The 14,422-nt window shown below is 49.9% G+C and overlaps 1 protein-coding gene across 2 annotated transcripts in view; it reads left to right on the top strand.

Moving 5' to 3' along the window:
- Positions 1–8,432: 8,432 nt before the first annotated feature.
- PAPSS2 (3'-phosphoadenosine 5'-phosphosulfate synthase 2) overlaps positions 8,433–14,422 on the top strand; it is a 28,055-nt gene continuing 22,065 nt past the window's right edge. For both annotated transcript variants that reach the window (XM_038141039.1, XM_038141038.1), the window contains exon 1: positions 8,433–8,487. In XM_038141039.1, the coding sequence (XP_037996967.1) occupies positions 8,467–8,487 (21 nt within the window). In that variant the 5' untranslated portion in view covers positions 8,433–8,466. The remainder of the gene's footprint in view (positions 8,488–14,422) is intronic.

Here is a 14,422-nt window from a genome sequence, read left to right as displayed (position 1 = left end):
CCTGGCAGTGCCCAAGGCCAGGCTGGACAGGGCTTGGAGCAGCCTGGGACAGTGGAAGGTGTCCCTGCCATGGCAGGGGTGGCACTGGATGGGCTTTGAGGTCCCTTCCAACACAAACCTTTCTGTGATTCTTTGCGGTGGGATGAGGTGGGTGCTGGAGCTCAGCTGGAGCTTTGGGAAGTCCAGCTCCTCTCATCTGAGTCTCCTGCTAGACTGGAGTTTCAGCCACGTTTCCAGGAGCTGTGATTTGAAAACAGTGAGAGCTTCCAGCATCCTCAGTTAGCAGAGTTAGTTACCATATGCAAATGGTGAGGCTTGGCATGTGTTCTGGAGCAGCTCTTGTGATACTGATCTTGTTTCAGTGTCGTTTTCCTCAACACCAGCAATTCATCCCATTCCTTGGAGCGCTTTTATTGGGAGAGCAGTTAAACACTTGACCTCTTTGCATCACACTTGTGCTACTTGTGACTTTGATTTTCTTTTCCCCACGTGAGAGGGGCTCATCTTGCTTCTTTATTCCTTGTGCTGAAGTTACTCTGTTATACTTCTCACTGCTACTTTGATTTTTGGCTTGGTTTCACCCTGTGCCTATAAATACATTTCCTGGGCCACACTTGCACACACTGTTCAAGGTGAGGCTGTGCTGTTGACTTGAAAAGGAGTGAAATGGTAATTCTTGTGAACTTTTCTAAGTTTTTATTTCACACTTCCCCCACATGAAATAGCATCTCAAAGATGTCCTCTATGGATGATGTATTGCTTCTTCTTGCTATTAATGCTATTTCCTGCTCTCCGTGGATTTTGGTTGCCTAAAAATACTTCTGAAAATTGGAACAGCTTTCTAATATTTATGAATGTGCAATATGCTGGGGTTTTTTTTAAATTATGGTCATTTGAAATGAATCATTGGTTTGTTAGAATAAATATACAAGGGTTGAGGTAGAGGGAATATTTTCAAACAATCAGATAGTTGTGTCCAAAGCACAGGGAGGTGGCTCTTGCTCCTCTCTGATCCCACCTTTGTGCCAGATCAGCCAGGACAGAGTTGGCTTTCTGGGCTGCCAGGTCCAGCCTCTCATTCACCTATCAAATTAAAAAACCCAACCCCCTAAGCTCCGGTTCCTGGTTTAAGTGCCAGAAGGGAGATTTGAAGTCCTCAGGGGTTTGGTTTGCAGCCTGTAATGTTATACTCACCCTTTGTCCCCTGTTGTGTCCTGACACAGTCATTGACCTGATCCCTCTGGAGATGCCCCTCGCATCTCATTTCAGTCTTGGCTTTGCCAGATCTGATAAGTTGGTCCCTCTCCACCTCTCCTCCTCACCTGACTTATTTCATGTGTGTGCTGGCTTGTTTCACTTCAGTTCTTTTGAACTTTAATGACCGCCATTGTACTTGGTTTTCCAGATGAGGTCCAACAAACAGCTTGCTGCTGGCAGAGATCTTCCTCCCTTTTTTTCTCAGGAAGGTTAATCATTAGGCCAGTGAGGTTTTTATATGGTCAAGGGCTGTTTTCTGTGGCCCTGTGGAGGTTTTGTGCTCTGGTTCCCATCTTCTGCTACAGAACTTTTCTCACAAGATGCCACAGGTCATTTCTTGCACGTGGATTTGTGTAGAACAAATTTCATTTTTTTTGCAATATAAAGAGAGTTGCTAACTCTATCCTGCATTTCTCTTTTTGCCTGCATGCCTGCTGCTTTTATTATCCAGGACCTGCTTCCCCAGGGCCTCGTGCTCCCAGCCCTCTCAAGCATGAAGCATATGCAAAATCCTGCTGGGTCTTGGCCTTGCAGGAAAGCCTTTGGGGTTCAGATTTCATCTCTCATAACCCAGAATTATCAGGCTGTTCTTCAGCCCTCGTGGGCATTGGTGTGGCAAAGAACAGCCCATCTTTCCTCTGTGAGGAATGCAGCTCTGCCCTGAGCCCACCAGTGAGGATGTTTGGGTTTCCAGGGCTTGATTATTCCTGGGGATAATCAGGAGGTTTCCCCTTTGCCTTTCTTCTCCTGGGTTTGAGGTCAGGTGAGATGGATCCTCCGGTGTTCCCATGGAGCAGATGTCCCCCGTCTCCATCTGCATCCTTTCCAGGCAGAACTGGGAGCAAATGCCACTCCCTGCATGCCATGGCCTGACTGCCCTGTGCCCCTGTGCTCCATGTCCCTGCTCAGGCAGGAAAGAGGTGGTGACTCAAGGGCTTCTTGATGGGTTTAGGTTCTTTCTTTTCTTTTTCTTTTCCCCCAGGAGGTGCTGCATGTGTTGATCAACCCAGCTTTGGGCACAGGGCTGGAGTTGGGTGTCCAAGCCAAATCTGGGGGCGTGCTTGGAGCTTCCAGCTGGATGAGGCAAGACAAGGAGCAGCAGAGCTTCATGTGACCTACTTGTTCAGCTCTCACACACAGCCTGCAGAGCAGAGACCTGGGCTGCAGGAGACATTCTGCTGGGGAATGAGGAATTGTTTCCATCCTGCACAGAAATGGAGAGCTTTCAGGAGCTTGGAACTCTGTCGTGGTTATTGGGCCGCTTTGCCCAGAGCAGCTGTGGCTGTCCTTGGATCCCTGGCAGTGCCCAAGGCCAGGTTGGACAGGGCTTGGAGCAGCCTGGGACAGTGGAAGGTGTCCCTGCCCACGGCAGGGGTGGCACTGGATGGGCTTTGAGGTCCCTCCAAATCAGTGCTTGAATAAAGCACCCAACACCTGTCACAAACAGTATCTATCACTCTGATTGTTTAACCTTATCACTTCTTCCTAAGAGTGGCTTTTCTATGAGAGTGGTAAAAAGGCTTCTCTGGATTATTCTAAAAATAGCAAAATTGAGTTTAGCAAAGCAGAAGAAGTTTCCCTTCACATGGTTTTCCTGTGAGAAACCATGAGAAACCTTTTCCTAGTTGGTGGCAGCACACATCTGTCACGGTTGACAGCTTGTCTGGAAATCTGTGTGACAAATCCCACTAGGAAATGGCACAGGGGGGAAAGTGCTACAATCCAGCAGTGAACTGCAGATCCTAAATCTGCTTCTGGACAGGAGTGAAAACAGGTGGGGACCATGGGGTTTTCCCTGTGCTGCCTGGCAAAGTGCTTGGTGCTCCTGCTCACAAGTGTTTGGAGATGGAGGGAGTGACAGGTAGGAGCTGCTGTCACAGCTGGCTGCTTTGTAAAAGGATTAGGATGAAATTAGTCTTCAGAATGTGATAGGAGCTGACTTCCCTACCTGTCTGGGCTTGTCCAGCTCCAACACTGCCTGGCCCTGGAGAGGCCAGGTTTTAAACTGGCCCTTCCTTAACTGATTGAGCTTCAATCACCACTGTCCTGGTGGCAGTTTTAGCCAGCCTGGTATCTCTGTAGATATCTTTGGCCTTTTTTTTTTCTGCCAGCCTGCTTTTGGAAGAAGACATAGATGGCTTCTAATCTGACTTCCTGAGTTCCCAGATTACTGTAAGGGAAAATGAGTCTGGAAAAATTTCAGTAGCTGGGATTTTTATTCTGGTATTGTAAAAGGAGCAAGGGTCAAAAGTAGTCAAAAATAGGGATAAGAAATCACATAGGGCAAAGGCAACAGACCTGTAGTAGATAATTACACTCAATAAATAAATATCTTTACTGGCATATGACATACCACAAAAGGATAAGAATTCTTGTTTTGCTCCCAAGGAAAGATATTTGTATAGTCAATATTCCCTTCCTTGTAGAGTGGTGTCCAGACCCTGGTAGGGATATATATTTTATGTATTTTATATCTTGGAGCTGTGGTGTGCCATCAGAAAGAGAGCATGAGGTCTGTCTGCAAGTGGGAGCTGGGATTGCTCTGGGTTCTGTGGGACAGGCAAGGAAACCTTGAAGGCACTACAGCTTTATAGACAGGCAAAGGGAAAATAGAAATATGAATACAAGGGGAAAAAAAGAAATAACTAAAAATAGGTGAGTGAGAAAAATCAGATCTGTTGGGTAGAAGCTGATGCCCTGTCAGATCTGGTGGGTAGAAGCTGATGCGCAGCAATTGCCCTGCCCAGGAGGCACAACTTCTTCCCTGGGCACTGCCCAGCCCTGAGCAGATTGCCCACAGAGCCTGGGGGCTCTCCTCCCTGGGGCTGTGGCAGAGCTGGGGGCACACAATGCTGTGCCCTGGGCTCTGGGATGGCCCTGCTGCAGCAGGGAGGTGCCACCAGCTGCCCACTGAGCTCCTGCAGCCTCACACACCCTGGCACCCTGTGTGAAGCTGTGCTTGGAGAACAGGACACATTTGTACCCACCCTAAAAAAGAAGATGGCAGAAGCAGCTGTGGGATTGGTTATTTTGTGGTTTTACCACTTCCCTTGTGATTCTGGGGATTTGGTCTGCGTGGGATGCCATCCCCAAGGCTGGACCAGTTGCACTGGGGTCCTTCAGAGCTGTCAGTGCAGCCCAGAGGGGGTGTGGGAAAGCCAGATCCTGCTGGGGAGCAGGAGTGCTTGTGTCACTGAGGCATTAAAAACCTGGCCTGGGTTGTTTAAAGTGAGCTCTGCAGCACTATGAGAAGACCCAGGTAGGTGCAGAGCTTGTTGCTGCCTTGGGCTCTCTCTTCCATTGTGAAATCCTGGCAAACTGGTTTGGAACTCAGTTTTTGGCTGTGGCAGTCCCCAGCAGCAGTGGGTGTTGCCAGTGCTGGAGGCTTCAGTGGCTGATTTCTTGTCACTTCTGGAGCTCTTGTCCTCTCAACCAGCTTTCTGAAAGTTGGGGATGATCCCGTGTGTTTGAATTATGGAACAAGGAAAGGAAAAACATTTCCTGTTCTCATTAAAGTCTGATTGCTGACTCCGGGAGGTAATGCCCTAACCTGGGATCTCTGATGCTTCCAGCAATCTATGCTTGGCTTTCATAGCTTATTTCTGATCTGACATTTCACAAGTGAGGCTTTAGGGCTGCAGATCCACCCTTGACTTATACACAGAATTCAACCCCCTTTGTGCAAAGGGTGAAAGGTGAGGTGGATAAGCTGGAAGTGCTTGTTGGGGCAGTTCGGTATCTCTGGTATCTCTGCAGGCTGATGCCAGAGGAGTTACGTGTGCTCATTTGGGGAATATTCAGATTTCAAAGGTACCTCGTGCACTGGGGACAGGATGAGCAGAATTTGTCCCAGTCCCAGTGGCTGCAGGATGCTCCATTCACTGGGTGACAGCTGCCCCTGGCACTGTGGAAAAACATACCCAGAGAACCTGAGAAGAAATGGTGCTGAAGGCAACAAGAATGTCTCCATCACCTGAAAGGCCCGGAACCTCGATCTGCAGGTTCCCTGGTGCTAGGAAAGCAAATTAACAAGAGCAGAGGCAGCAGCAGTGGAGCAGCTTGAGTGCAGGGAGTAGTGGAGTGCTTTTCCACCTAGCAGTCATCAAACAAGGGAAATCCTGCAAGGATTTCAGGGTATAGCTGTGCAACTTCAGAGACAGTGAGCTCCCCCCCTGTAGCTTCACGTGGGAGAGCTCTGCCAGGCACAGCCCCTCCTTCCATGGCATTGCCTGGAGGCTGCAGCACTTCTGGGGCTGATACCTCAGAGCACAAGGGATGTGGGCTCCTCATTTCCACCTTGTAGGTGACAGAAGGTGTTGGTGAGGCTATCTATCCCTCTGGTCGTGGCCAGCTTGGGGACGTTGACCTGAGTGTTGGTGCTTTGGGGCAATTTCTTGGGTAATGCTGGGACAGGAATTTGGCCTAAGAAGGTGATTTGGAATGGGGAAGATGGATGGAGCAAATGCCTCACAAGCAGCTGCTTGCTGGGCCTGTTTGGGGGAGTTTATATATAGATTCTGCTCTCTGTTAGCGTAACAGCTTGCACAATGGGCTCCTGAGAGAGCTCTTTCTCTAGGGATTTATTGTTTCTTTGAGATCAGGCTGTCAGGGCAGTACAGACTTCGCAGGAAAATGCTGAATCCCAGTGCACAAGGGCAGGTCACAGGAGCATGGCTTTCTTTTGTCCTTCCCAGTTAAGGAGAGGGGTCCCAGTTTACTCCTGTAAACAGAGTGAGAATCCCCACAAATAAAAATATTCCCTGTAATCATAAGATAATGGAATGGTGTGAGTTGAAAGGGATCTTAAAGCTCACCCAATTCCACACTGTGCCATGGGCAGGGACACCTTCCACTGTCCCAGGCTGCTCCCAGCCCCATCCAGCCTGGCCTTGGGCCCTTCCAGGGATCCAGGAGCAGTCCCTGCCTGCTTTGCTGGGATGCTGCTGCTTTCCCTGGCTGTGTGAGGCTGAAGCTCTTGTTCAATAGCCCAAGAAGTTCTTTGATGAAAATTGAGTGTCACTAATTTGTGTGTCTCTTGAGGTAAGCAACTAGATTTGTTTTCTTCCCTGCTTTGTTTCTGATTGTCTCATCAGTTACTTCCTTGAAAAGCCCCACACAAAGTAAAACTTGTGACGATATCCAAATATATTTAGTTATTATAGCTTAATGTAATGAAAGTTCACGCCATTCTTTCCATTGTGCTTGGGAAAAATAAGTGGAAAATGGGTGAAAAACCCTTGGATCTCTTATAGACAAAATATTATTTGCTCCGATTCTCAGGCAGGTTATGAGCAGTCCGTTTAATTCCTAGAAGGGAAATAACTTTGTTGAAGTTAGAAGTGAAGAATGATGCAACAAATGGAGATAATGTTGACTCATTTTCTGTCTCACTGATAGGTATCTAGGGGAAACATGGAGGTGTTACATGCTCTGGATGCTAATTTTTCTGTTACATTGTAACACTACTTTTCTGTCTTTCCCCTTTCCTTTCTACTGCTCACTTTGGATGAAACAAAAATGTCTTCCTTCAAAAATGCCCTCTCTAGAGCCAATTGTGTGTCAGGCCGGGGTGGTTTAGAGTGGTCTGTTGTTATAGAAGCCCCTCTTTGTGCCTCTTCTTCTTCACAATCCCCTTTGTGCTGCTCCTTGTTCTTCAGTACATGTGTTTCCCTGCTGGCCTTGGTCTGTTGGGCACCTTTTCCACCCTTCTGCTTTCCTGAAGGTTCAGAAAGGCAAGGTAATGCACAAAGATGTGGATTTAAGTGTACCAGAATGGACTTTTCCAATGGATATTGTATTCAGCCTTCTTCCCCTGTTCTTCCAACCTTGCTGTGTTTTTTTTCCTATGGCAGAAATTTAATCTGTCCTTAATTGAGAAAAACAATATGAGGAAAAGCAAGGAATGAGTGATGCTCAAAAGCAACCCCGGTATTATTTAGCTGAGTTAATCCTGAATGTAATGCTATGGGTTTAACTGGAATTACACTGGGGATTAGTTCAGTTGATAGCTGATCACACTCTAATAGCTGCCTGGCTTTGGGAATTGGTTGAGCAGGTGCTTTTGCCTCCTTCCAGCCCCATTCCTTCATGTCCCTATTTTCCCACAGTGGGCCCTGTTCTTCCTGCAGCAAGACCTCGTTTGGGGAACCCCATTTATCCCTTCACTGCTTTCTTGGGGTTTCCCATTTCCTGTTTTAAGAGTTCATCAGGAGAACGGGGAGCACTGCAGAATCCCAACACCTTTTTCCTTTTCCTTCAAGGGGCTCAGTCAGGGCATCAGTGATTTTAAACTCTGCTGGAATGAAGGGCAGGGATGAAACAGGAATATTTTATGGACCGCTGGTGATCGTGTGCTGAAGGGTTAAAGTAAGTTTATCATGTTGGACCTGGAGGGAGCTTTGCTCTTGCAGGCACTACAAGAAGTGAGGTATCTCCTCCTAGAGGAGAGGCAGCACAGTTGGCACAGACGGATCCTGGGACGGATCCATGGATGGCTATGGAGCAGGAGGCAGTGTTCCAGGAGGACAAGTGCCATGCTGGACGGCACCGTTCACCCTCAGGTGTAGAATTACCCACCTACCCACCAGGATGTTCCTTTTTCTGTCCCTGGCTCACGGGCCATCCCCGGCTTGTACTGTGGTTTCTCTCCACCAGGGCATTGCCTCCCTTCTCCTCTGTTTCAGCGCAGTCTGGGACCTGAGCTTTTCCAGCAGTGCGAAACTGAGGATTTGGGGCAGAGCTGTCAGTCACGGGGTTTCTCTTCCCCTCACCTTCTGCACTTTGTTTGCTGCGAGGCTCCTCTGTGTTCCCTATCAACTTTTTTTTGTATTTTGGCCAAACCCTCCGGGACCAGCCTCCAGCACTGCTTGTTTCAAACACCATTTTTATCACCATCGTCCTCCTCGGGAGCTGCTTTTTCGCCCAGGAGCCTTGTGTGGGCTGCTGCTCCTCCTCCCTCTCCTCTCCCCGGCCGTGGCAGCAGAGCCCCAAGCGCTTCATTCCAGGGCGCTTTTCCCCGGGCGGCTCGGTGGGAGCTCCCGGTGCGGGCGGCGCCCCCGGCCCGCAGCGCCCTGCCCGCTTCCCCCGGGGGCCGGGCCGGAGGAGGCGGCGGCGGGGGCGGGCGCAGGGCGAGAGGGGCCGGCCCAGGGCCGCGCTACGTGTCCCGCAGCCCTTATAGCCCCGGCCCGCCGGGCCCGCCGCAGCAGCACCATGTCGAGCAGCGAGCGCACGGTAGGGACGCGCCGGGGAGCGCGGGGCGGGCGGTCCCCCCGGATCCCCGCGGATCCCTCTGCCTCTCCTGCGCCGGGATCCCCGGGCAGCGGCTCCCCGTCGGGAGCTCGCCAGCCCATCCATCACTCGGGGCGGCGGGGGATGCATGGGCGCGCTGGCCGGGCGCTCCGAGCATCCTCGGCTGGCATTCCGCATCCCGCGCCGCTGTGCCCCGCGGGTCCCCTCCAGGCACGGCCGGAGGTCCGAGCAGCGCTCGTTGCCTCGCTCGTGGCTTTTTTGGGTGTCCCCTGCGCCCGTCCCAGGCGGCAGAAGGAGCTGGCGGGGCGCTCTCAGCATCGCCGCGCAGCCAGCGCTTCAGAACGCGCCCGGCAAAGCAAAGGGATCGCAGCCAGGGCACCGCTCAGTTAAAAATTAAAATTGCAAATCACAGCCGCAGCCAGACATCGCGTTCCGCTCGCCAGCTGCCCTCCCCTGCTCCTTGGGTCTGGGATGGGAGCTCTGGGTCCCTCTGGCTGTGCCTGCGTTTTCCAGGTTTTAAATCAGAACCAGAAGAAATCTTGACGTAAGTCTTTGGGGCTGCTTTCTGCTGGTTGGTTTAAGTTTGCCATAAACTTTTCCGATGGGTTTGATGCGTTTTGGACACAGTGGTAATCTGTCCGGGGAGGAATGCACCCAAAGCCACATGGAACAAAGCGTGCCTGTGCAGCGCGGCGTTCTTGGAAACGCAAAAACCTGTGGTTTAGGGATTATTTCAGGCAGGGGAGGTGCGAGCCGTGCGCTGTGTATGGGAGTTCTGTTCATTGCTGTGACACGAGAGAGGTATTGCTGAACTTTCAGAATAATCCCTCTCCTTTGCCTCCACCCTGGGCTGGAAAAATGACCTTTATAAGCGAGTTTGTGGCTGACCTTTGTGCCGCGGCTGTCAAAACAGATGCTATCAGCTTGACAGTTGTAGGCGGATTTTTGTGTGCTTATCTGCCAGGTATCCGATGGAGTGAGAAAAGGCGTGATTTCGCTAATTACAAGAGGTTTGGGGAGTGATAGTGAAACGGTGGTGTCCCATTAGTGATCTTCCTGTCCCTTGCCAGGAAGATGTGGTTGCACAGTGTAAACTCTCTCCAAACTGCAACCTCAGCAGCTTCTTGGTTTCGACCATCTCCAGCTTATGTCAAAGGCCTGGATAAGGAATTTCACTTTGTTCAGGATCCTTTGAACTTTTTTTGTGCCCACAGACCATTTGTCGCAGCACCTTTTGTAGCTGCAACAGCCAGAGGTGTTCCATTTTAAAACGACACAATAATTTATCCTATTCATACTATTGATACAGCAGTAGGATCGTGCTTCTGCTGCCCCTTCTCATTCCCCGTTCTTTGTTCTCTCTCCTAAAAGTCCTTGTTGCTGCTAAAACCTCGGTTTTATCATGGTTTCATGGTGTCTTAATCTTTATCCCATAGACTAGGTTTTGTGAGGCTGGATGTTACCAACTTTGTTCACCATCTGAGGGGGTGTCAGAGCTGGTTTTTGCAGGTGGTGTCGATCAGCTGTGAGTTTTGGAAAGGCACAGCAGTGCCAGCTGTGAGCTGGACCACCGTGTTATTTGACAGTGCTCCTCATTTTGCAAATTGAGTAACTAGAAGCCCAGGATTTAAATCCTAAATTCAGCCTGAATAATGCTCTCTGGAGTTTGAATCTGGTTTGAGGACGCTTCAATTGCACACCTATTTATTAATTGTTAATATGGTAAGGTGTAAAGAAGAAAACTTTTTTTGTTTTTTATTTTTTTTTGTTTTTGTTTTCTGCATGTGTTGTCCTTAAAAATGAGCATGGTACCTTAATTCTGCCTTGTGTGAGGACCAGAGTCTTGGTGTGCAGGAATCTCTCTTTGGCTGGTTAAGATGGAAACACTTTGTGCTCTCTTCATTTCTGCTCGTGACACTGCAAGAGGCATGAAGTCCTCTACGTGCCAGGCAGTGCCCTCCTGTTCCCAGCCCTCACTGACAGAAACCATTTATTCCTGGCCAGTTTCAGGTCTGGCTTTTCGGGCAGTTCTGTAACGATGGCCTTAAAGCCTCCGTGTCCCTGGCACAGCCCTCCTGCGTGCCTCCGTGGCAAACCCTGCTCTCAGGAGCAAGCACACCGTGAAGGGAGTGCAGTGAGGGAGGTGCAGCTGTGGGCCTGCCCTTGTTCATTGTGTGGGCTCTTGCACAGCGTGGCTTTCAGGGCTGAGGGCTTCTTTGAGCTCTGTGGAAAGAGCAGCTCCTTCTCCCCACACCTGCGGTGCCGCCGGTATTTCCGCAGCTCGCTCCCCGTGCCCACTGAGCCAGCGGTGCTTTCCTGACGGCCAGGAGGACACAGACGGGGCACTGTGCTCCAGGGAAGCTTGCCACAGAGCCCAGAGCCACAGCCCTGCCCTGGCAGGGTCACTGCCTGCGTGGCTTCGTGTCCCCAGGGCTGTGTGGAAAGTGCAGCTCGGCGCATCTCACGCGATGGAGGCGTTGGGAGTCCTGCCCCGGCCAGTGAAGTTTCTCTTCGGGTGCCCTTGCAGGTGCTTAGGGAGATTGGGAGCCCAGTACTGAAACTGCCTTTTTCAGAAGTGTTTCAGCTTTGTCACCCGCCTGGTCTGACAGCAGCATCTCCAGGAATCTGGCTGGTGTGGCATCCCTGGCTCGCAGGGATGCGAGCCTGGCGTGTCACAAGAGCTGGAACTTCTGCTAGCTCACTTGTGTTTGTGTAGGGCTTATGTGCAAATGATGTGGGCTTATTTAAATTTATTTAAAGACAAGCAACAAACCCGCAAGATCAAATCAACCCCGAGGAAAGAGGTTTCATTTCTTTGCCTAAAAACTACTCTCATGTTGAAAAAAATTGAGCTGCAGGGCAGAGTTCAGATGGACTGAGTGATACCCCAGGCAGAGCAGGAACATATGTACATCTCCATCGATTTAATTGCCAAGCAACATGAAAGAAAAAGCTTATTAAAACACCCAAACTGTGCATTCATCACTCTCACACTTACTCTTAACTGTTGCCTTGAACATGAAGAGCAGAACAACTTGAAAGATGTTTATTTTCAAAGCAGTTCTGAGTAGCTCATTGCAGTGACACCGCCTGGGGGACAGGGCAGCAAAGCTCTGATTTCAGGGACTTAGCATGGCTTGCTCCGCACTGAGTCACTCCATAAAGCGAGTTTTCTCAAACTCGTGTTTTACCCAGCGAGTCACAAGCTGCCTGTTCTTACAGCATGATTTGCTCTGTGGAACACGGCGCCCAGCTCATTGCACCGTGACATCCAAAGGTGATTGTATTCCAGCTGCTCATTGCACGCTTGGGATTTCCTGGTTTACTTTCTATTACTTTGTTTGCTTTATATCTCTTCGAAGACCATGGAAAGGTGAGGTGATTAACTTCTGTTGCTTTGTTAATTCTAACTTTCTCCCCTTTTCTTCCAATTTCTTCACTATTAGAAGGTTCCCTTCCCAGTCTCTTGCTCTTTCATTCACTTGGGCTGCCAGCGTGCCAGGCCAGTGTTTAATAACCACACTCTGCTCTGTAAGAGCAGACTGGTTCAATTTGGGGGATTTCAGGGAAGAAAAACCAGGAAAAGTTGCAGATTCTTAAATATGAATGCCTTCTCCTTTCCATGCCTGAGCCCTCCAGGGGTTGGGGAATTAAATAACCATCTTGGTGTGGTCTGAGCACCTCTGCTGGTGGTGGTTGGAGTGGTGCTGCCATCCCACACTACCCAGACATGTGCACTGCAGCTGCAGCTTAGATTTAGGCCAGGGAGATTTTGTTTTTCTGGAGGGTTTTCAAGACAAACACTGGCATATTTGCTTTCTTTTTTTTTTTTTTTTTAATTATTATTGTTTTAACTGGGCTGATGTTGATCCTGGAGGGTGCCTTTAGAAATGAAAAGCCCTTGCCTATCTGGAACCAGGTGTTTTAGATAAACTCACAGCTGTACGTGCCCCCAAAAGATAAGTGGCACGCAGGGCCTGTGTGAATGCTTGAACCTGTACTTTGGTCAGGCTGCTGGTACGCTTTGCTTTTCAGAAATCCATTAAGAAAAAGGCTGTGTAATTCAGGTTGCCATTTATGAATTTGCTGTTATCATGAGCGGGGTGTCACAGCTGAAGGGAGTGAGAAATAGCTCCTTAATGGGTTCACAGCTTAATCATTTCCAAGTTGAAAATTTACACAGAGTGTATCATTAACAAAAGGAGGGATGCAAAAAAGCCCTGGCTGTGCGTCATGCCACGGGACGCTGGGAACTTGGGATTTGCCTGTGGGGCTGGTAGTTCCTTGCTAGCCCTGCCTCCTGTCCCTCCCAGAGTGGTCTTTGCTCCTTTGCTCACAGCTTGGCTCAGTTACAGCTCCATGTGTCAAAAGCTCTGTCTGCTGAGTGGCTGCCAAAATGTGTTCGGAGAGCAGAGCTCGAGGAAGGAGTTGTTTTACACAGATTCGATTTGATTTTCTGTTAGCTGCAGCGCTTGGTGGGTTGTTGAGACGAGCTTTTTCTGTGCATTACTGGAAAACAACCCTCTGCACCTACATTTCCAAGACTTTCTGACCTGGAGGTCTTTGTGGCCTCTCTGGCAGAACAAAATGTTTTCTTCTGTATCAAACTGTATTTTAGCTTCCCATTGTGGTGCAAAAAGTGTGCTCGGGTGGGAGGTCATTTTTCAGGCCTGCCCAGCCCTTCTGATGGGAAGATTATTAGGCTGTGTTGCCAGTGAGCGTGGGAAGAGGGGAAAAAGTCGTTTTAGAGGAGGGTTTTTTACAGGGCTGCTATGGAGGGCTGAGCTGGGCACCTGCCTCTGGGCATGATGAACACCCCCAGCCATGGCTGGGGCAGCTCATTGCATCTCTGGAAAGCTGATCTGAGACCCTGGGGATGGATGTGAGGGGTGTGGAGCTCTCGGGGCACAGCCTGAAGTCCAGGGGAGCTGCTCTTCAAACATATGTCATTTTTATGTCTTAAATATTGTGGGAGCTGAAATCTTCATCTGCTGCTGGTCTTATTCACCACTACCCTTCTGTGGTTGTAAAACTGGGGGTGATGCCGCCCTCTGAGAGATGCTGGGAATTTGCATGAAGTTTTGAGGGACCAAGTGACAATAATCTCCAGGGAAAATGCGGGACTGTCCTTGGACCAGCCTTTGAGCAGTGTGGAATGACCAAGGGCTGTGCCTACACCTGCTTTAGGGAGAAATGCTCATTCAGGAAGGGTCCAACATCCTTGGTGCTGACTTAGGCCAGAGTCTAGGTGACCCTATGTGCACTCACACATTAAAAACCCATCTTGCAGCTTGTAGGGCTCAGATGCACCGGAAGATGGGGTGGGAAAACTTCATCCTCCTGAAGTCTTCAACTTGCGCCCGTCTCCTGCAGCTGGTTTTGTAGAGCAGCACATTCAGTGGTACAGCAGTGAAAACAGCCCTGTCTTCATCCAGCAGGAATTCTGAGGAGACTGAGGAGGTGCTGAGTGAGGGGAAGATCTGACCCTGTCTGTCATTCCCAGTGGCAGCCAGGAAAGAGTTTATGGCTGGGACGCCAGTGCATTGTCCCCCTTTCCACTGCTGTACAGCCTGAGATATCAGAGGCTGTGCCTTTCCTCCTGATAGTCCTTGATGAACTTTCCTTCCATGAATTCATCATAATGGCTTTTTCCAGCCTAGTGAACTTCTGGCCCGCCAGGCAAAGTTCCCCCATTTAACCCTGTCCTGTGTGGTGCTTCTGGCTGAGTTCCCCTGAGCTCCTTCCTGCTGCTGCTTTTGCACTTTGAAAACCCTAAAAAAGGTGCTGAGGTGGACAGAGGTGTCCTGGGGCCTGCTGGTGACCATTGACCACTGCAGAGTGAGGCACGTGGGGCACAAGAGAGCCAGTTCAAGGCTGGGCATCCAACCTGAGGCGGGGAGAGGCACCGTGTGGCTGG

Source organism: Motacilla alba, chromosome 6 (genome assembly GCF_015832195.1).
Source record: "Motacilla alba alba isolate MOTALB_02 chromosome 6, Motacilla_alba_V1.0_pri, whole genome shotgun sequence".
Classification (NCBI taxonomy): domain Eukaryota; kingdom Metazoa; phylum Chordata; class Aves; order Passeriformes; family Motacillidae; genus Motacilla; species Motacilla alba.
This window is presented reverse-complemented; position numbering and strand designations above follow the sequence as displayed.